Source organism: Schistocerca cancellata, chromosome 1 (genome assembly GCF_023864275.1).
Source record: "Schistocerca cancellata isolate TAMUIC-IGC-003103 chromosome 1, iqSchCanc2.1, whole genome shotgun sequence".
NCBI classification, from domain to species: Eukaryota; Metazoa; Arthropoda; class Insecta; order Orthoptera; family Acrididae; genus Schistocerca; species Schistocerca cancellata.
This window is the reverse complement of record NC_064626.1, coordinates 1253853762-1253876903: the sequence shown is the minus strand read 5'-3', so window position 1 is coordinate 1253876903 and position 23142 is coordinate 1253853762. Positions and strand designations below refer to the sequence as shown.

General features: G+C 44.4%; 1 protein-coding gene across 1 annotated transcript in view; it reads right to left on the bottom strand.

The window, feature by feature from the left end:
* The window catches only part of LOC126143752 (Down syndrome cell adhesion molecule-like protein Dscam2), a 726918-nt gene that overhangs the window by 372121 nt on the left and 331655 nt on the right, over positions 1–23142 (bottom strand). The window contains exon 8 of the mRNA XM_049915449.1: positions 3675–3906. Coding sequence (XP_049771406.1) covers positions 3675–3906 — 232 coding nt within the window. The remainder of the gene's footprint in view (positions 1–3674; positions 3907–23142) is intronic.

The following is a 23142-nucleotide window of genomic DNA, read 5'->3' as shown; positions in this document are numbered from 1 at the left end:
TTGCCCCAGAATATAATCCCAATGACGTAAGAGAATGAAAGTAAGCAAGGTATAAAAGTTTTTTAATACACAACTGGCCATTAAAATTGCTACACCACGAAGATGACGTGCAACAGACGCGAAATTTAACCGACAGGAAGAAGATGATGTGATATGCAAATGATTAGCTTTTCAGAGCATTCACACAAGGTTGGCGCCGGTGGCGACACCTACAACGTGCTGACATGAGGAAAATGTCCAACCGATTTCTCATACACAAACAGCAGTTGACCGGCGTTGCCTGGTGAAACGTTGTTGTGATTTCTCGTGAAAGGAGGAGAAATACGTACCATCACGTTCCCGACTTTGATAAAGGTCGGATTGTAACCTATCGCGATTGAGGTTTATCGTATCGCGACATTACTACTCGCGTTGATCGGGATCCAATAAGTGTTAGCAGAATATGGAATCGGTGGGTTCAGGAGGATAATACGGAACGCCGTGCTGGATCCCAACGGCCTCGTATCACTAGCAGTCGAGGTGACAGGCATCTCATCCGCATGGCTGTAACGGAACGTGTAGCCACGTCTCGATCCCTGAGTCAACAGATGGGGACGTTTGCAAGACAACAACCATCAGCACGAACAGTTCGACGACGTTTGCAGCAACATGGACTATCAGCTCGGAGACCCTGCTGCGGTTAACCTTGACGCTGCATCACAGACAGCAGCGCCTGCGATGGTGTACTCAATGACGAACCTGGGTGCAGGAATGGCAAAACGTCATTTTTTCGGATGAATCCAGGTTCTGTTTACAGCATCGTGATGATCGCATCCATGTTTGGCGACATCGCGGTGAACGCACATTGGAAGCGTGTATTCGTCATCGCCATACTCGGGTATCACCCGGCGTGATGGTATGGGGTGCCATTGGTTACACGTCTCTGTCACCTCTCGTTCGCATTGACGGCTCTTTGAACAGTGGACGTTACATAATCAGATGTGTTACGATCCGTGGCTCTACCTTTCATCGAACCCTGTGAAAACCTACATTTCAGAAGGACAATGCACGACCGCATGTTGCAGGTCCTGTACGAACCTTTCTAGATACAGAAAATGTTCGACTGCTGCCCTGGCCAGCACATTCTCCAGATTTCTCACCAATTGAAAACGTCTGGTCAGTGGTGGCCGAGCAACTGGCTCGTCACAATACGCGTCACTACTCTTGATGAACTGTGGTATCGTGTTGAAGCTGTATGGGCAGCTGTACCTGTACACGCCATCCAAGCTCTGTTTGACTCAATGCCCAGGCGTATGAAGGCTATTATTACGGCCAGAGGTGGTTGTTCTGGGTACTGATTTCTCAGGATCTATGCACTCAAATTGCGTGAAAATGTAATCAAAATGGTTCAAATGGCTCCGAGCACTATCGGACTTAACTGCTATGGTCATCAGTGCCCTAGAACTTAGAACTACTTAAAGCTAACTAACCTAAGACATCACGCACAACCATGCCCGAGGCGTGATTCAATCCAGCAACCGTAGCAGTCGCGCGGTTCGAGACTGTGGCGCCTAGAACTGCACGGCCACTCCGGCCAGCTAAAATGTGATCACATGTCAGTTGTAGTATTATATCTTTGTCCAATGAATACCAATGAATACCCGTGTATTTATATCTCCTACATTTGACGGCCGGCCGAAGTGGCCGTGCGGTTAAAGGCGCTGCAGTCTGGAACCGCAAGACCGCTACGGTCGCAGGTTCTAATCCTACCTCGGGCATGGATGTTTGTGATGTCCTTAGGTTAGTTAGGTTTAACTAGTTGTAAGTTCTAGGGGACTAATGACCTCAGCAGTTGAGTCCCATAGTGCTCAGAGCCATTTTGAACCTACATTTGACACGATTCTCACTGCAAATACAGACTCGTTTAGGAGCTTAAGCAATTCTGTGGTAGGCACTTCCCAACTGAATTTATTACCGAGTTGTAATCCCAGAAATTTAACACTGTCAACCTTTTCGAGCTGCATGTCTTCATATGTAAACACATGCTGGAAGGAAATCTCTTACAGGTTCTGAACTGCATGTAGTGGGTCTTCTCAAAGTTTAATGACAGTGAGTTAGCTTTAAACCACTGTTAACATCAGTGAAAATTTAATTAACAGCTATTTTTAAATCTGTTATGAAGTGTGAAGCAATAGCTTCTCAAGTTGCACCAACTTGAGAAAAAATTGCTTCTGAGGATTCTCAGTAGTAGTGTGCACTAATACTGCTATCCTCTCTCCACCTTGCCCCCCCCCCCCCCCAAATCCGCACCTGGTAGCTTAATGGTCAGCATGACGGGTTGTCAATGCTCTGGGCCCAGGTTCAATTCTTGTCGGGGTTGGGGAATTTTCTCCGGCCAGGGACTGGGTGCTGTGCTGTCCTCATCATCATCCCATCATCCTCCTCGACTGCAGGTCGCCGAAGTGGCGTCAAATTGGAAGACCGGCACCCGGCGAACGGCCTGCCCGACGGGGGACCCTACCCATACGATGAAACTCCCCCCCCCCCCCTCCAGTTAGGAAATACTAACAAGGGAACCTCCCCATCGCACCCCCCTCAGATTTAGTTATAAGTTGGCACAGTGGATAGGCCTTGTAAAACTGAACACAGATCAATCGAGAAAACAGGAAGAAGTTGTGTGGAACTATGAAAAAAATAAGCAAAATGTACAAACTGAGTAGCCCATGCGCAAAATAGGCAATAACAAGGAAGTAGTCCTGTGGTTAGCGTGAGCAGCTGCGGAACGAGAGGTCCCCGGTTCAAGCCTTCCCTCGGATAAAAATTTTAAATTTTTTTTCAGTTTATGTGACAAACGCTTATGTTTTTGTCACTTTTTTGGGAGTGATTACCACATCCACAAGAAAAACTAAATCGCGCAAGGTAGAAGAATCTTTTTACCCATTCGCCAAGTGTACAAGTTAGGTGGGTTGAGAACATGTTCCTCTCATGTGACGCACATGCCGTCACCAGTGTTGTATAGAATATATCAGACGTGTTTTCCTGTGGAGGAATCGGTTGACCTATGACCTTGCGATCAAATGTTTTCGGTTCCCATTGGAGAGGCGTGTCTACTAATCGCACAGTTTTGCGGTTCGGTCGCAAAACACAGACACTAAACTTATTACAGTGAACAGAGATGTCAATGAACGAACGGACAGATCATAACTTTGCAAAAATAGAGGAAGTAAACTTTTCACCCGATGGAATACTTGAACCGAGAACCTTACATTCCGCAGCTGCTCACGCTTCCCACGGGACCACGGCGCTCCTGGGCTCACATTCTCCTTGATGTTGCCTATCTTGCACGTGGACTACTCAGTTTGTATATTTTGCTTATTTTTTCATAGTTTCACACAACTTCTTCCTGTTTTCTCGATTGATCTGTGTTTAGTTTTTCAAGGCCTATCCACTGTGCCAACTTATAACTAAATCTGAGGGGGGGTGCGATGGGGAGGTTCCCTTGTAAGTACCATAGGCAGCAGTCACCTGACTGCTCACTTGCTTGTGTTACACAACTCAGTTGCTGATGATGTCCCCAGCTACGACTTGCACACTACAATCCCGTGCAGTCCAACCCCCGTTACGTAAGCTGAAAATCATGTGGCCTGTGCAGGTGGTAGACGGCCCGACGCAGTTCAGCGCTGGTGGCGACTCACCTCCGAGCCGCAGCTCGGCGCCGGACTGCGCGCTGTCCTCGTCTCCCCTGGCGACGCACTGGTAGACGCCGCGATGCGCGCGCGTCGCAGCGGCGACGTGCAGAACTAGCGGCGACAAAAGGCGCGCGCGGCCGGCGGCCAGCGGCTCCGCGTTGTGCAGCCACTCCACGCCGGCCACGGGGGAGCCCGACACCGAGCAGTTGAACGTCGCCGGCTCGCCGGAGTTCACCACCTGCCGGCACGGACAGACACTGACTGCTTCGCCACACATAACGCACTCTCATGGAGCCAACTACAGGGTGTTTCAAAAATGACCGGCATATTTGAAACGGCAATAAAAACTAAACGAGCAGCGATAGAAATACACCGTTTGTTGCAATATGCTTTGGACAACAGTACATTTTCAGGCGGACAAACTTTCGAAATTACAGTAGTTACAATTTTCAACAACAGATGGCGCTGCAAGTGATGTGAAAGATATAGAAGACAACGCAGTCTGTGGGTGCGCCATTCTGTACGTCGTCTTTCTGCTGTAAGCGTGTGCTGTTCACAACGTGCAAGTGTGCTGTAGACAAGATGGTTTATTCCTTAGAACAGAGGATGTTTCTGCTGTTGGAATTCCACCGCCTAGAACACAGTGTTGTTGCAACAAGACGAAGTTTGCAACGGAGGTTTAATGTAACCAAAGGACCGAAAAGCGATACAATAAAGGATCTGTTTGAAAAATTTCAATGGACTGGGAACGTGACGGATGAACGTGCTGGAAAGGTAGGGCGACCGCGTACGGCAACCACAGAGGGCAACGCGAAGCTAGTGCAGCTGATCCAACAGCGGCCTCGGGTTTCCGTTCGCCGTGTTGCAGCTGCGGTCCAAATGACGCTAACGTCCATGTATCGTCTCATGCGCCAGAGTTTACACCTCTACCCGTACAAAATTCAAATGCGGCAACCCCTCAGCGCCGCTACCATTGCTGCACGAGAGACATTCGCTAACGATATAGTGCACAGGATTGATGACGGCGATATGCATGTGGGCAGCATTTGGTTTACTGACGAAGCTTATTTTTACCTGGACGGCTTCGTCAATAAACAGAACTGGCGCATATGGGGAACCGAAAAGCCCCATGTTGCAGTCCCATCGTCCCTGCATCCTCAAAAAGTACTGGTCTGGGCCGCCATTTCTTCCAAAGGAATCATTGGCCCATTTTTCAGATCTGGACATTCTTCGTGAATTTGTGGCCATACAAACTGCCTTAGACGACACTGCGAACACCTCGTGGTTTATGCAAGATGGTGCCCGGCCACATCGCACGGCCGACGTCTTTAATTTCCTGAATGAATATTTCGATGATCGTGTGATTGCTTTGGGATATCCGAAACATACAGGAGGCGGCGTGGATTGGCCTCCCTATTCGCCAGACATGAACCCCTGTGACTTCTTTCTGTGGGGACACTTGAAAGACCAGGTGTACCGCCAGAATCCAGAAACAATTGAACAGCTGAAGCAGTACATCTCATCTGCATGTGAAGCCATTCCGCCAGACACGTTGTCAAAGGTTTCGGGTAATTTCATTCAGAGACTACGCCATATTATTGCTACGCATGGTGGATATGTGGAAAATATCGTACTATAGAGTTTCCCAGACCGCAGCGCCATCTGTTGTTGAAAATTGTAACTACTGTAATTTCGAAAGTTTGTCTGCCTGAAAATGTACTGTTGTCCCAAGCATATTGCAACAAACGGTGTATTTCTATCGCTGCTCGTTCAGTTTTTATTGCCGTTTCAGATATACCGGTCATTTTTGAAACACCCTGTAGGTACCATGATTTCAGTCGCCCGAACTCTCCATTTTTTTTTTAATGTGTGTGTAGTGTGGACTGAAGAGATGATCCTTGATGACTTATTCTCCTAGGATGGGATGTAAGGATAAAAGGAAAACACTTTATTTATTACGCATTCAGTTAGGCTTGGGCACGCAATGGGTCCTTTAGCCTGCTGTCTTTGGTGATATCTATCTCCTGTGGAGGGTGAAATGTGTCAAGGCTGTTATGTGTGACTGCATCCTCGTGTTATGACAGATTGCCTATGGGGGGTGAAACGTTATTGACTTCGGTACGCGATACTTGTGCCATCTTGCAGGGTTTACCGTTCCTACAGATTGTAATTGTCGAACTTCGTCCCGAAGGGCATCGATCTTGTCAAAAACTCGTAGAGCCTTGTCACGGACCTTCTCTTGTATAGTGGTCTCGTGGAGTGCGGTGCGGATGTCCACGTTTCTTGTCCACCATGGAGCTCCTGTGATCCACTGATAGCAAATGTTTTGCAGCGCTTGGAGTTTCTTGTAGTTGGAGACGCACGTAGTTCCCCACGAGGTGGAGCCACACAACATTGTGGGTTCCACCGTTGCCTTATACAATTGCAGTTTAGTCTTAGGGTTGAGATCCTTACTCTTCAGGAACGGAATCAACGACCTGGCCATCTTCTGGGCTGCCGTCTTCTTGTCGTCAATATGCTGCGTAAAGAGTAATTTTTTGTCAAGGTAGACACCGAGATACTTCACTCCCGGTGACCATGGGATAAACTGGTCAGCTATTTGGAGTCTGTCGTTCAGAACTGGTTTCCTCCGTGTGAACAGAACTGCTGCCGTCTTCGTCGGGTTGATCGTCATCTTATTTTGCAGCGCCCAGCGTTCCATTACAGCAAGTTGCCGTTGCATCCTAGCGATTAGCTGGTCCGAGTGTCGTCCAGTTGTCAGAAAGGCCGTATCGTCCGCATAAAAACTCGCCGCAACAAGGGGGACTGTTGGGATGTCATTTATATATAAGTTGAAAAGTAGAGGCGAAATGACAGAGCCCTGCGGAATTCCTGCGGAGATCAGTTTCATTTCGGAGTTTTTATCGTCGACTCGGACATACAGTTTTCTGTCCTGCAGACCGAACTCTCCAGAACTTACCACCGTGGGAAGTACATAGAATGCCCCACGAGAGGGTGTAACGTATTTGGGGCTGTTGCTAGCCGAACATTGGGAAACTCCTGATGGTTCGGATAATTCACTTTCGAAGATAGGAAAATTGCAGACTGGAATGTGCCAGTGAGGCGGGGCCACAGTCTAAGGGACAGGATGGGTTCTGAATTCTCGTGCGATGAAAGATAATAACTTGAAAAGTAAATTGACGTTTCAATATTTTGTAGATAATGAGAAATAAAATTTTTTTAAATAAATAAAAATTGTAAATCTTATGACTATCAGTGTCTAATTCCCCTGTTGAAAGCTTCTTGGGTGAGATAATGACTAAGGTGACAAAAAGGCCGGAGAAGGTAAGCTGAAAGCAATGGTGTTCGCGGATGACTTTACGATCTGGGGAAACAGGGAGGAGGAGATTCAGAAACGGCTAGAGGCATGGGAAGAACCTGTGAGACAGTATCGAATGAAATTTCATGTAAACAAATGTGAGATCCTGGTTACAACCAGAGAGAAAGAAAGAGCAGCTAGTGGAATCAGGACTGAAGGTTAAGAGTTGGTGGAAAGTGTCAGCTGCTCGGGAAGTGTTATAAAAGTATACGTAATAAATGAGAAAGAGATCAGTGAACGTGGCAGACAAGCAGAAGCATTTCTGCGAAGTGTTAGGGGTCTGGTTTGGAACGATGACGTCCTATAAAAAAGGAAAGAAGTAATATATAGAGGTTAACTACATCCTAATACTGATATAGGCACCTGGAACATAGGTAATGAAGAAAAGAGACGTAAGCCGATTATAGGCATATTCCTCTGAAGCAGGATAGGAGTAACAAGGAGAGATAGGATGAGGAATAAAACGGCAGGAGAACTAGGGAAAGAGGAACTCTCGCAGAACACGATAGAAACATCAAGGCTGAGATGGTATGCGCACTTAAAGAGAATGGACAACAGGAGGATTCCCAAAAAACACATGAAATGGAGATGCGAAGGAGACGACCTAGAGGAAGACAACGAGATAGATGGATGAAAGGTGTGGAGGAGTGTGTTGAAAAAAGAGAAGAGGACTGGACCAGAGTCAACACTGAAAGATGTGCGAAAACAGGACTAGATGGTGAAGCTTATGTTCCAAGCAGGGCCAGCCTGTGGCTGGAAACCACGTTGATGATGAGGGCTAAGAGAGGACTTAAAATGAAATTAACTGTACGACGGAAAGTTAGAAAGTCTCTATCACCACGAATAAATGAAGTTACATGTCTACAGTCCTGGTAACATTGCAAACCCTCGCGCCATAGTACTGCCTCACACCACTAGAGCAGACAAAGCACTAGGGAACATCCCTTGGATAACGTGGAGATGGGCTGCAACTCCTCTGGCGAAGTGTTACGTTGCTGTGATGGGGGGATTTCAATGTTTACAAGGACTGCAGACATTTAAGAGCAAAGAAACAAAAAATAATTACGCAACTCCTTTTTTGTAGGTCATAATTAAAAATTTACTCCTACCACTGATAGGGGAGAGTGTTGTACCTCGGTACACTTTTCAAACTTTTGCCTCTAGCAATTTCTGTAATAGAAGTTAAATATATATTCTTATTACATTTGTAAATTATAACATTCACTTCTTGTATACTTCACTATACTTCTGAAATTTCAAAAATTCCTTTGTAATACTTAGATTTTCCAGTTGTGAGAAAATGATCCAAGGTACAACACAGTCATGTTTTAAGATTTTCCAGTTGTCAGAAAATGATCCAAGGTACAACATGGTTACGTACCTAGGAACAAACATTCGATTGAAACTTAGAAGCGGCGCAGTCGAGAAATCTTGTCAGTATTTAATCACGTGTCTGTTAAATTATTACTCTACTACATACCAATAACCAGTAAATTAAATCAAATTAAGCAGAAGAATGATTAAAGACCAAAGTACAGGTTAAATACATCCTGAAACAGAAACTACTGGAAACTAACATAAATTTCAATATCCAGGCCGTTTGACACAACGTGTCCAACTATTTTGATTTCTTTTGCTCCAAAGGGACACTTTCTTGGATTAAGTTTCAGTCCGCCTTGTTGGAGACACTTACGAAAGGCCCTCAGTCTTTTTGTGTGTTCATCAAATGTCTCTGAGAACACTATAATGTCATCTAAATAACAAAGACACATCGTCCACTTCAGGTGACTTAGAAGATTATCCAACATCAGTTCAAAAGTTGCTGGTGCATTACACAAACCAAACGGCATGACCTTAAACTCATACAGGCCCTCAGGGGTGATGAATGCAGTTTTCTCGAGATCAGCCTCATCTACTTCGGTTTGCCGGTATCCCGAGTACATGAAACTTCCTGGCAGATTAAAACTGTGTGCCGGACCGAGACTCGAACTCGGGACCTTTACCTTTCGCTGACAAGTGCTCTACCAACTGAGCTACCCAAGCACGACTCACGCCCCGTCCTCACACATCTCGTCTCCTACCTTCCAAACTTTACAGAAGCTCTCCTGCGAACCTTGTAGAACTAGCACTCGTGAAAGAAAGGATATAGCGGAGACGTGGCTTAGCCACAGCCTGGGGGATGTTTCCAGAATGAGATTTTCACTCTGCAGCGGAGTGTGCGCGGATATGAAACTTCCTGGCAGATTAAAACTGTGTGCCGGACCGAGATTCGAACTCGGGACCTTTTCCTTTCGCGAGCAAGTGCTCTACCAACTGAGCTACCCAAGCACGACTCACGCCCCGTCCTCACAGCTTTACTTCTGCCAGTATCTCGTCTCCTACCTTCCAAACTTTACAGAAGCTCTCCTGCGAACCTTGCAGAACTAGCACTCGTGAAAGAAATGATATAGCGGAGACATGGCTTAGCCACAGCCTGGGGGATGTTTCCAGAATGAGATTTTCACTCTGCAGCGGAGTGTGCGCGGATATGAAACTTCCTGGCAGATTAAAACTGTGGGCCGGACCGAGATTCGAACTCGGGAACTTTTCCTTTCGCGAGCAAGTGCTCTACCAACTGAGCTACCCAAGCACGACTCACGCCCCGTCCTCACAGCTTTACTTCTGCCAGTATCTCGTCTCCTACCTTCCAAACTTTACAGAAGCTCTCCTGCGAACCTTGCAGAACTAGCACTCGTGAAAGAAATGATATAGCGGAGACATGGCTTAGCCACAGCCTGGGGGATGTTTCCAGAATGAGATTTTCACTCTGCAGCGGAGTGTGCGCTGATATGAAACTTCGTGGCAGATTAAAACTGTGTGCTGGACCGAGACTCGAACTCGAGTAGGATGTTTCATATCAGCGCACACTCCGCTGCAGAGTGAAAATCTCATTCTGGAAACATCCCCCAGGCTGTGGCTAAGCCATGTCTCCGCTATATCCTTTCTTTCAGGAGTGCTAGCTCTGCAAGGTTCGCAGGAGAGCTTCTGTAAAGTTGGGAATGTAGGAGACGAGATACTGACAGAAGTAAAGCTGTGAGGACGGGGCGTGAGTCGTGCTTGGGTAGCTCAGTTGGTAGAGCACTTGCCCGCGAAAGGCAAAGGTCCCGAGTTTGAATCCCGCCCGGCACACAGTTTTAATCTGCCAGGAAGTTTCATATCAGCGCACATTCCTCTGCAGAGTGAAAATCTCATTCTGGAAACATCCCCAGGCTGTGGCTAAGCCATGTCTCCGCTATATCCTTTCTTTCAGGAGTGCTAGCTCTGCAAGGTTCGCAGGAGAGCTTCTGTAAAGTTTGGAAGGTAGGAGACGAGATACTGGCAGAAGTAAAGCTGTGAGGACGGGGCGTGAGTCTTGTGATGAGTCCTGGAAGTCCGACACTATACGGCCTACTCGTTGTTTCACTGTCCCTAACACACTTCCATAGGTGCTCACAACAGTAGTACGCCAACAGGCGACCAGATTCGCTGTTCCAGAGATAATGTGCTCTTTGTGAAAACCGTCTATATCTGTGGATTTCCACATTTTCGGCGCGTATCTTCGCTGTGAGGACTGTCAATTGGTCTCCCTTCAGCTTACATTCTTTTCAAACTGTTTCACTTGCCCGCGACACCACAAGGAAGCATTCAGCCTCGCTGTGAACAATGGTCATAATGTTTCGACTCATCAATGTACTTCCCTCCTTTACCAAATGACCTAAAAACTGTTGCATGGGATGAGCCGTGGCGAGCTGACGCCAGTGTTATTTTGTTCATGTATCGTTGAGATCGATTATGGTTGAGCTAAGTTATCTTTGCTTTCGCGAGTCTTATCTACCGGGTTGGCGGGCGAAGCGAGTTGGTTGTGAGCCTTCGACGGGTAACCCTCGAGCTCTGGTGACATTCGCCGGGAGACGAGTGTCAACGGCTGCCAAACGAGCGTGATGACCGTTACACGTTGTGGTGTGAAATCGGTTGGGCGTTTTGCCGACATGGGCAGCTTGGAGATACAAGTTCTGTGACTTCGCTGGGAACAAAATTTGGAGGGAAGCGGCGAAGCTGTGGAACCCGCTCCCTCGTATTGTGTACCTGATACGGAGTGGGTCGTCGTAATTGTTGTTGTTCACCGACGCATTCAGAGATTTTAAATTCTACTATTATGGTGAGACTTTCATAGTCGAACCTTAAGACGGTGTGGGAGAGTTTAGTTGGCCTAGTTAAATAGTGGCCGTTATTGAAAATTTTCTCAGAAGTTTTCCTAGTGCTTTGTGTCTCTTGTAATCTAATGATTTTATGTTGCCTTTTTAAAGCCTGCACTCTATTAATACAGTTGTCCATGTGTAAGTGAGTCAAAGGTTTGTAACCTCCTCCTCACTTATCGACCTTAATGACAGTGAAAAATTAAACCGCGTGTACCTAATGGAAATTTGGGAAAAGCAATCGTCACCGAAGTTAATCTGTCGGTAAAGAGGGAGGAAAGGGTTACATCTAAATGAAAGGAAAAATGCTAATGAAACAGGTGGAAATTAATTTTGAAAAGGGGTAAAGTTAATAAAGAAAGTAAATGTGCGGCCGTTACGTTAACAATTAACTAGCGGTAATTAGGTATTTGAGATTTGGGGAAAATTACGGTCGCCAGTCCTAAGAACAATTACTATAGTAACTGAAAAAGAAAGGTTATTACACTTATAATTAGCACTAGAAGCGTGGCAACTGAAGGTTGACACGTGCAGTGTGAAAACTGAAAGTTTGTCAGAAGTAATAAATTTCGCTAGACTCTGACTTAATTTAGCAAGAGAATTAATGAAACAGGAAAATCGAAAGTTAATTTAGTGACTGAAGTTAATAGTGAGCTTTGTTTCTGAAGCACATCGAAATTCAGTAAAATACGGTTAGTCTTGGACTACCTCAACAATCATTTCAAAAGCTACTTGAATCTACGCAATTTAGAAATAAGGAATTTAACTTTGAACTTGAATTAAATGTTTCAGAACAATTAACAGTAGTAAAATTCAGTACGTACCAAGCTGAGCTGCAGTCACAGGTAAGCTAAAATACGGTAACAAAACTCGCACTCTTAATTTGTGCTTGTGTAATCTGAATATTGTAGCCAGCTATGAATACCTTAACTGAACTTTGAAATTAAAGCAGTGAAATGGAATAATGTTACTTTAATGCTGGCGTTTGAATTTCAACGACACTCGGGTTCATTCCGCGCTCCACGCGGCAGAGTTAACACTACCAAAGATCCTAAACACTTTCGTTCTCCACACGACCTATCGATGTATTCGTTCGATAGTATAGTTTTCCCTAGGCCAGACCCAGCGTATAAATACGAATAATATTCACAAAACAAACCAATTATACATCGACATAAATGCATATATATATATATATATATATATATATATATATATATATATATATATACAAACAGTAAAACAATTACAATATATAAAGAGACAGAAATGTCATATCTTGAGGTAACAAAACAAGGAAAAAAATTATAGTACAATAGATGGAAATAGGAGGACATGCATTTCCGGCGTTACAGGTTCTGCCTAGTGTTTCTATGATTCAGAGTTATTGGAATGTCCTTGTGATTCGGGCAGACACTTTTGACTGTGCCAGCGCCTTGGTGGGGAGTGAAATGTCATCCGAGGTCCAGGCCTGACAGTGTTTAAGAACCTGGCCGCTACCGGAGTTGTTCCCATATCGTCTTTAAAAGTTTTAGTATTTATTTTCCTTTCCGTCAAGGCGGGTTAAGCTGGTAGATACATATATTTTGTATGTAACCTCTTATATATGAACTTGTTTTCTTAAATTCTAGGGACTGGCAACTGGCTAAACCTTAAACTGCAGAGCATCTGCTGACTTTCTTATGACCGGCCGGGGTGGCCGAGCGATTCTAGGCGCTACAGTCTGGAACCGCGCGACCGCTACGGTCGCAGGTTTGAATCCTGCCTCGGACATGGATGTGTTTGATGTCCTTAGGTTAGTTAGGTTTAAGTAGCTCTAAGTTCTACTAGGGGACTGATGACCTCAGAAGTCCCATAGTGCTCAGAGCCATTTGAACCATTTTTGAACTTCCCTGTGCAGTCTTTTCTAGTAATTTTTTGTTAACAGTCTGAGCACGTGAACATTTATTTTTTAAAGATCAGTGTTTCTATTGTACCTTTTTTAAGTGGTTCTATCATGTTATGTAATGGCATCTTAATATTGCAATAGTCTTCAGGTGTTATTAAGTCCCCCTTTACCTGTAATTGTTTTCATTGTATCTATTTTAAGGGAAGCCCTATATGGGAGTCTGAAGTTGTCAAGTTTGTCAGTAACCCTATTTTCTTAATTTGGAATTGTTTGTTAGAGTACTGAGTACGTTGAGTTCTAACAGTAATTGTCAGTTTTTTTAAACGGGTAATGTCAATAAATTGTCTTAATTATAAATTGTGACTACCAACTATGATTCCCGCTTCCTCTTTTAAGGCATTTAAGATATGGTGTGTAAGTGTGGTACGATTAAGGAATCACGTATCACGGGAAATAACGTTTTCGAACGCCTATCCACACATTTCTCTGACTAAAGTCACAAGAAATAACTTCGTACAGTTACTCTGTACGTATGACTACAAAAAATAGTATTTGTGCGACAGCTACAGACAATGAAAGACCGACACGGCACGCTGAATATTTGCTTTCATTAGCGAGGAACTGGAGAGCTTGTGGAGACACTGCTACAGTTCATTGTGTGTATCTATCTCCAGGATTCGTTTTACTGGCATGTCTCTACGAAAGAAAGTGGGGAATATACATTTTATCGTGCAACTGTATTCGTAACATTTCGTAAATTTGTCACTTCTTCTGCTAACAACGCAACGTGCTCTGAAGTTTGAATGTGTAACATCAACTCCATTTTGTTCTCTTCTTTTTCGCCAAAGAGTTGCGGAAGGATACTATAAATAAGCAAAAAGGTTAGACGTGTGTCTGTGAAGAGCCCGTATTTGTTTCGCGAGAGAGAAATGTAGTTCGTGCAGGCAGGTGCACATATCCGCTCTTCGGCAAAGTTATGTCGCCCGAGAGGTCCATGAATATGGATGAGCCTGACGCGGTTCTCTTCACCTCATCGTGCTGTCGTTTGCCAGTACTGCTGCCTTTGCGTCACAAATAATTACTTAGGACTTTAAAAATTGAAATTGCGATCTCTGACGGGAAGTGCCGTCGCTGCAATGTGAATTCATCTGGCCACTGCAGTACCCTGGAGCAGAGGTTTTCCCTCTTTAAACACTGTTGCAGGCAAGAGACTCCCGAGTTGAAAAACTTTTTTATGCTTTCACTTATTTTTAACCTTCAGGCACCGCGAGCAACGAACATCAGCTGAAGTTATCTGTGAGTTCATAGCTACAGTATTCAGTATTAAGGGGCTCCGGAAAGGCTCAAAATCATGAAAAGTTCAATTTTTACTTTTTTGCGTTTTCTGAATCTACAGACTATTACCTTTTAATAGATATATAATTTATTCAATTGCGAAGACTACAACTATTTTTAATTTTTTTTTGAAATGTGTTCTACATGGGCGTGACCCACTGTGGCGCTGTTAAACTGCTGTCAAATTGTGTTATTATTAACGTCCGTGTTCATCAGGTACATTTTAGTGATGTGAGATAAAGTATGTGTTGTGGCTAACCTGTGATGGTTCAATATATATCGCTGGTGTGATTGTCGATTGTTTCATGTTTATTTACTCTGTCGTTATCTCGAAAATATTCGTAATTAATTCTGTTTCTTGAGTCTCTGTTTTGTTGAAGTATAATAATGAGTAAAAGTAAAGTTATTAGAAATCCTCTGAAGGCTTTTAAGAAAAGGAGAAATGTTGGAAAGCCAAAGGTATGTGTTATTACTGTAAATAATAACATTCTAACATGGTACGAGCGATGCTTGCTTTAGACAAGGAACGCCTTCGGGCTGCAGACAGGGCTGTAAAGAGTCTAGAAATACAAGCAAGAGTAAACAAGAGGAAGCTGGAGGAGGAGTTTGCAGAGGATGAAGATAATCCATCCTATGGACCTGGAATGCACTAAAAAGTTAATCCAATCTTTGTCGCTCGATTCCCAAAACTTTTATTTTCTCATACTAATTACATGTTTTCTAAGGATCTTCCAAACATATTTGTTTCAAACTTTCAGTAAATGTTACACAGTACCTTCTGCATAATTTAACACAGCCTTTTTCCAAAAAACTGTATATTTTTGAATATATAAATAAAAAATTGCAAAAAACTGTTGTGAATTTTCATTACAATTGAAAAAAATCATCTTTAATAACTGAACTAAAATTTTGTAAAATCCCTGTCTTAAGTTGTAGCCCATATTCCAATAAATAATCTGTAAAAAGTTCAACTTCCTACCTCAAATACTTTGTGAGGAAAGATGTAATTTATAAGCGTTATTTTAACATTGCAAGTATAGGGCGCTCCGGAGCCTCTTAACGAACAACGCCATGTTACTTGAAGCCTTCTTCTTTCTTTTAAGTTGGCTTTCGGAATGTGCCCTTGCATCCATCTCAACAGTTGAAAATACGGCGTGCGCCGACAGTTCAGAAAAATCGCAAGGGGCCAAGCCGTATCCTGCTACGAAGTTACATATGCTTAGACTTCTCATGTGACACAGTGCAGGTGACTTCGTGTCAGTGAAGACGGTACGAAGACGAGGACAACACAAAACTGACTTCCCGAGCTACCTGAAGGCATCACGCAGTGGAACCACAACGGATGGAGTCAAGAGCCGTTGTGTTTCCTCTGCTGTCTGGGTGCTCTTTGGTGTAAGTCCTTACAGGCAGTTGAATGTTAACGTACAAGATAGTGGATATAGAGCACTGCTACACAATGAAGATGATGTGCTACAGACGCGAAATTTAACCGACAGGAAGAAGATGCTGTGATATGCAAATGATTAGCTTTTCAGAGCATTCACACAAGGTTGGCGCCGGTGCCAACACCTACAGCGTGCTCACATGAGGAAAGTTTCCAACCGAGTTCTCATAAACAAAAAGCAGTTGACAGGCGTTGCCTGGAGAAACGTTCTGATGCCTCGTGTAAGGAGGAGAAATGCGCACCATCACGTTTCCGACTCTGACAAAAGGTCGGACTGTAGCCTATCGCGATTTCGGTTTATCGTATCGCGACATTGCTGCTCGCGTTGGTCGAGATCCAATGACTGTTAGCAGAATATGGAATGGGTGGGTTCAGGAGGGTAATACGGAACGCCGTGCTGGATCCCAACGGCCTCGTATCACTAGCAGTCGAGATGACAGGCATCTTATCCGTATGACTGTAACGGATTGTGCAGCCACGTCTCGATCCCTGAGTCAACAGATGGGGACGTTTGCAAGACAACAACCATCTGCACGAACAGTTGACGACGTTTGCAGCACCATGGACTATCAGCTCGGAGACGGTGGCTGTGGTTACCCTTGACGCTGCATCACAGAGAGGAGCGCCTGCGATGGTGTACTCAACGACGAACCTGGGTGCACGAATGGCAAAACGTCATTTTTTCGGATGCATCCAGGTTCTGTTTACAGCATCATGATGGTCGCATCCGTGTTTGGTGACATCGCGGTGAACGCACATTGGAAGCGTGTATTCGTCATCGCCATACTTGCGTATCATCCGACGTGATGGTATGGGGTGCCATTGGTTACACGTCTCTGTCACCTCTTGTTTGCATTGACGGCACATTGAACAGTGGACGTTACATTTCAGATGTGTTACGACCCGCGGCTCTACCCTTCATTCGATCCCTGCGAAACCCTACATTTCAGCAGGATAATGCACGACCGCATGTTGCAGGTCCTGTACGGACCTTTCTGGATACAGAAAATGTTCAACTGCTGCCCTGGCCAGCACATTCTCCACATCTCTCACCAATTGAAAATGTCTGGTCAATGGTGGCTGAGCAACTGGCTCGTCACAATATCATATTCAAGCTGCAAGGGCAGCTGTACCTGTACACGCCATCCAAGCTCTGTTTGACTCAATGCCCAGGCGTATCAAGGCCGTTATTACGGCCAGAGGTGCTTGTTCTGGGTACTGATTTCTCAGGATCTATGCACCCAAATTGCGTGGAAATGTAATCACATATCAGGCCTAGTATAATATATTTGTCCAATGAATACCCGTTTATCATCTGCATTTCTTCTTGGTGTAGCAATTTTAGTGGCCAGTAATGAAGTTGTCAGGTGCTTTTTTTCTGGTGTCTCGGCACACCAGATATTTGCAGTTTCGTTTTCCCAGTGTGTAGCTGGAGTCAGGCCAACCAAATAATCATCACGTCCTTCATGCGACTCCCAGCGTCGACGTAATCGTCGATTTGTTTATCGTTATAAACAATATCATTTTAAATTTTATTTCCCGATATCTGAACAGCTACTAAACACGGATTGTTCTTAAATGAAAATGCTCGCCATACTATTAAGTTTATCGGTGTCTAATGCACTCATGTTATTAGTCACCGATCTGCTCAATATTCCACGCAAAATTATTGTCCTTTCTCATTCATAAAATTACTTAAAATCGGTACTTTCTAAAAAAAAAAACACCAGATTAAATATGCCTTCACTTTAAAACACTTTTGAAACATGTAGCACAACCAAAACCGACAAATTATAACTTCCTTCGGAGCTCATACTACATGCGACCGTACAATTGAAAGGCTGGCCTCCGACTCCCTAGACTGCTGTAAGCATTCTCTGTCTCCACCTCCTCACCTGCCAGCCTTCATCGTTGTATCAAACCCTGAGACTGCTTATCCGTTTCCAGGATGGCTGTTCCCTGAAACATTCGCTCATACACAAATTTCAAATAGCTTTCGTAAGTTCCTTCTCAAGTACTCGATGTTAGCGTATAGTTCAATCTGAAACAATCGTAACTGCTTCCGTACCTGTGTCATATGAATTAACTACCCTTTATTTCAGTGTTGCAGGCCTATCTTTTTGCTGCATATAATGACTGAGCCTGACATGATATCGCAGCTTGACCACGTTCACGCCGCAACAGTCGGTTCCGGTCGCCTTGCCTTTCAATTATAACACATTTCTCGGATACTTCCGTGTAAAATTTCAACACATTAACGAAAGTTAAGTCACTGCGCTCCCGTTTTCAAGACCTATAGAATGTTTTTAAAGAAGTATATCGTTCTTTTTGTAACCCCTCGTCGCCAGTTTTGTAAAGACCTCGTCGCTGCTGCTGTGGAGGCAAAGTTGCCACTTTTGTTACGGTAGGCCGACTCTGTGAGTTCGGGAAACGGTGTCTGGTGGAGTACACCGCTAAGACAAGTTCTCCCTGCCACTGTTACACAGCTATGCCCCGGGGTCAGGTAACAGGATAGGAGAACGAAAGGTCTACAACACTCCAACAAACTATTTACAAAGACACACAAATGAGTTAAAACGTTTACTTATCTTTGTGACTAGTTGAATAATGAAGTCTGCAACACGTCTACATCTATGTGGATACTCTGCAAATCACATTCAAGTGCCTGGCAGAGGGTTTATCGAACCAGCTTCACAATTCTTTGTTATTCCAATGTCGTATAGCGCGCGGAAAGAATGAACGCCTATCCAGCCCAAATCCTGTATCATTTCTGTGACACTCACTCCCATGTTTCGCGATAATGCAAAACGTGGTGGCTTTTGTTTGAACTTTTTCGATGTACTCTGTCAGTCCTATCTGGTAAGGATCCCACACCGCGCAGCAGTATTCTAAAAGAGGACGGACAAGCGTAGTGTAGGCAGTCTCCTTAGTAGATCTGCTACATTTTCTAAGTGTCCTGCCAATAAAACGCAGTCTTTGGTTAGCCTTCCCCAACATTTTTTAGATGTTCCTTCCAATTTAAGTTGTTCGTAACTGTAATACCTAGGTATTTAGTTGAACTTACGGCTTTTAGATTAGACTGATTTATCGTGTAACCGAAGTTTAACGAGTTCCTTTTAGCACTCATGTGGATGACCTCACACTTTTCGTTATTTAGGTTCAACTGCCACTTTTCGCATCATTCTGATATCTTTTCTAAATCGTTTTGCAGTTTGTTTTGACCTTCTGATGACTTTATTAGTCGATAAACGACAGCGTCATCTGCAAACAACCGAAGACGGCTGCTGAGATTGTCTCCAAAATCGTTTATATACATCAGGAACAGCAAAGGGCCCATAACACTACCTTGGGGAATGCCAGAAATTACTTCTGTTTTACTCGATGACTTTCCGTCAATTACTACGAACTGTGACCTCTCTGACAGGAAATCGCAAATCCAGTCACATAACTGAGACGATATTCCATAAGCACAGAATTTCACTACGAGCTGCTTGTGTGGTAGTGTCAAAAGACTTCCGGAAATCCAGAAATACGGAATCGATCTGAAAACCCTTGTCAACAGCACTCAACACTTCATGTGAATAAAGAGCCAGTTGTGTTTCACAGGAAAGATGTTTTCTAAACCCATGTTGACTGTGTGTAAATAGACAGTTTTCTTCGAGGTAATTCATAATGTTCCAACACAATATATGTTCTAAAATCCTGCTGCATATCGACGGTAACGAAATGGGCCTATAATTTAGTGGATTATTCCCACTACCTTTCTTGAGTATTGGAGTGACCTGTGCAATATTACACTGCATGTAATATAACACTGAAAATGCCTCAATGGCTAAGTGGAAATAATCACAGGTAGACTTCACAATATATAGCAAATGAAATTTACAATTATCTGTTCACATCTAAGAGTTCACTAAACGACTTTCCCTGTCTAAGTCAGCCCTAGATGGATCTATAATCAAGTGGGCGAGAGCTGCTCTTGTATCTTCCTAGAAGGTTTCTGTCCGTTTTCGTCCGTTCGTTGGCGGAGGCGAAGTCGATATCTTCATCCTCAGCGCCGCCAGTGGCGCTGCTGGAAATCGCGCAAGTGGCGAGTCTTTATGGCACTGGTGCCAGCTCACATCTTTGCGCCAGTGGTGCTTTTGCCCTGGCTGTGTCTTGTTCGGACGACACAGCAGTCGTACTCTTTTTTTTAACACTGTTGTTTCAATATTTCACTTCATTCACAGCTTAAGAGTACTAATTACGCAACAAAATTACGAGACCCTCTGCATTATATCATTTCTGAAAAACCTCGTTTAAATATCTTGTCCCGTTGACGAAATGAAAGGCGCGTTACGTCTTATGCCACTCACTCTGTATAATTCGCTTACTGCCCCCCCCCCCCCCCCCCCGACCTTTCTGCTGTGTTGCATCCACTTATTAGGCAGGATTCATGTCAGACAAGCCATTACACCAATTTTCCAGCCACCGAAGAAGATGAAGGAGATGCTGCATCCAGAAAATGATAGTCTCAGTCTCATCATCAGCGTCATTTAACTCTAGGGTGAAGATTCGTTCCGGAAACAATCCCTCAGGCTGAAACGAAGCCATTTCTCCGCAATATCCATTCCGTCAATGATGCTAGTCCTGAAACGTGTACAGAAGAGCTTATGTGGAGTTCGGAAGTTAGAGAGGTACGGAGGTAGAATGGAGCTGAGATGGTGGGTCTTGAATCGCACTTGGATAGCTCAATTGGTAAGGACAGTGCCCGCAAGAGGCAAGAAGTCGAGTTCGAGTCGTGGTCCGGAACATACTTTTAATCGTCCAGGAGGTTTCTTAACATTCCTTGCGAACGTAGCAGCTGTTGATTTGGTTAACCCATACGTACGGTGTCAGACTGTTGTCTAGAAGACTGATGCTACATTCAATATGTAGATTTGTACATATCTACTTTCGGTTGTATACTGTGCAAGCCACCATATGGTTCATGGACACTACTACTCACTCCTTTCTCTGTTCAACTCTCAATTAGAGCGAGGAAAAATCTGCCGTCTGTGTACCTTCATGTGAACCCTAATTTCTTTTGTCTTATCTTGGCGGTTTAGTGTCGTTCTGCAGTGACCTTCACAGGCCGGTTCTCTTAAATTTTCTAAATAGCGTTCTGCGTTAGGAACGTCGTCTTCCTTCCAGGGATTCCCATTTTAGTTAACGAGGCATCGATGTAACAATCGAATCTACGGCTAACAAATCTAACAGCGCGCTTCTCAACTGCTTCGATGTCTTCCTTTACTCTGACGTGGTTGGGGCCCCAAATGGTCCTGTAGTTCTCAAGAATCGGTTGCACTAGCGTCCTACACGCTGTCTTGAATACAGACAAACACACCTTCCTAAGATTCTCCCAATAACTCGAAGTCGAATACTCACGCTCTACATCTACATGTACATCTACATCCATACTCCGCAAGCCACCTGACTGTGTGTGGCGGAGAGTACCTTGAGTATCTCTATCGGTTCTCCCTTCTATTCCAGTCTCGTATTGTTCGTGGAAAGAAGGATTGTCGGTATGCCTCTGTGTGGGCTCTAATCTCTCTGATTTTATCCTCATGGTCTCTTCGCGAGAGACACTTAGGAGGGAGCAATATACTGCTTGACTCCTCGGTGGCCGGCCGCGGTGGTCTCGCGGTTCTAGGCGCTCAGTCTGGAGCCGTGCAACTGCTACGGTCGCAGGTTCGAATCCTGCCTCGAGCATGGATGTGTGTGATGTCCTTAGGTTAGTTAGGTTTAAGTAGTTCTAAGTTCTAGGGGACTGCTGACCACAGATGTTAAGTCCCATAGTGCTCAGAGCCATTTGAACCATTTGACTCCTCGGTGAAGGTATGTTCTCGAAACTTCAACAAAAGCCCGTACCGAGCTACTGAGCGTCTCTCCTGCAGAGTCTTCCACTGGAGTTTATCTATCATCTCCGTAACGCTTTCGAAATTACTAAATGATCCTGTAACGAAGCGCGCTGCTCTCCGTTGGATCTTCTCTATCTCTTCTATCAACCCTATCTGGTACGGATCCCACACTGCTGAGCAGTATTCAAGCACTGGGCGAACAAGTGTACTGTAACCTACTTCCTTTGTTTTCGGATTGCATTTCCTTAGGATTCTTCCAATGAATCTCAGTCTGGCATCTGCTTTACCGACGATCAACTTTATATGATCATTCCATTTTAAACCACTCCTAATGCGTACTCCCAGATAATTTATGCAATTAACTGCTTCCAGTTGCTGACCTGCTATATTGTAGCTAAATGACAAGGGATGTATCTTTCTATGTATTCGCAGCACATTACACTTGTCTACATTGGGATTCAATTGCCATTAGCTGCACCATGCGTCAATTCGCTGCAGATCCTTCTGCATTTCAGTACAATTTTCCATTGTTACAACCTCTCGATACACCACAGCATCATCCGCAAAAAGCCTCAGTGAACTTCCGATGTCATCCACAAGGTCATTTATGTACATTGTGAATAGCAACGGTCCTACGACACTCCCCTGCGGCACACCTGAAATCACTCTTACTTCGGAAGACTTCTCTCCATTGAGAATGACATGCTGCGCTCTGTTATCTAGGAACTCTTCAATCCAATCACACAATTGGTTTAATAGTCCATATGCTCTTACTTTGTTCATTAAACGACTGTGGGGAACTGTATAGAACGCCTTGCGGAAGTCAAGAAACACGGCATCTACCTGTGAACCCGTGTCTATGGTCCTCTGAGTCTCGTGGACGATTAGCGCGAGCTGTGTTTCACATGGTCGTCTTTTTCGAAACCCATGCTGATTACTACAGAGTAGATTTCTAGTCTCCAGAAAAGTCATTATACTCGAACACAATACATGTTCCAGAATTCTACAACTGATCGACGTCAGAGATATAGGTTTATAGTTCTGCACATCTGTTCGACGTCCCTTCTTGAAAACCGGGATGACCTGTGCCCTTTTCCAATTCTTTGGCACGCTACGCTCTTCTAGAGACCTACGGTACACCGCTGCACGAAGGGGGGGGGGGAAGTTCCTTCGCGTAATCTGTGTAAAATCGAACTGGTATCCCATCAGGTCGAGCGGCCTTTCCTCTCTTGAGCGATTTGAATTCTTTCTCTATCCCTCTGCCGTCTATTTCGATATCTACCATTTTGTCATCTTTGCGATAATCTAGAGAAGGAACTACAGTGGAGTCTTCCTCTGTGAAACAGCTTTGGAAAA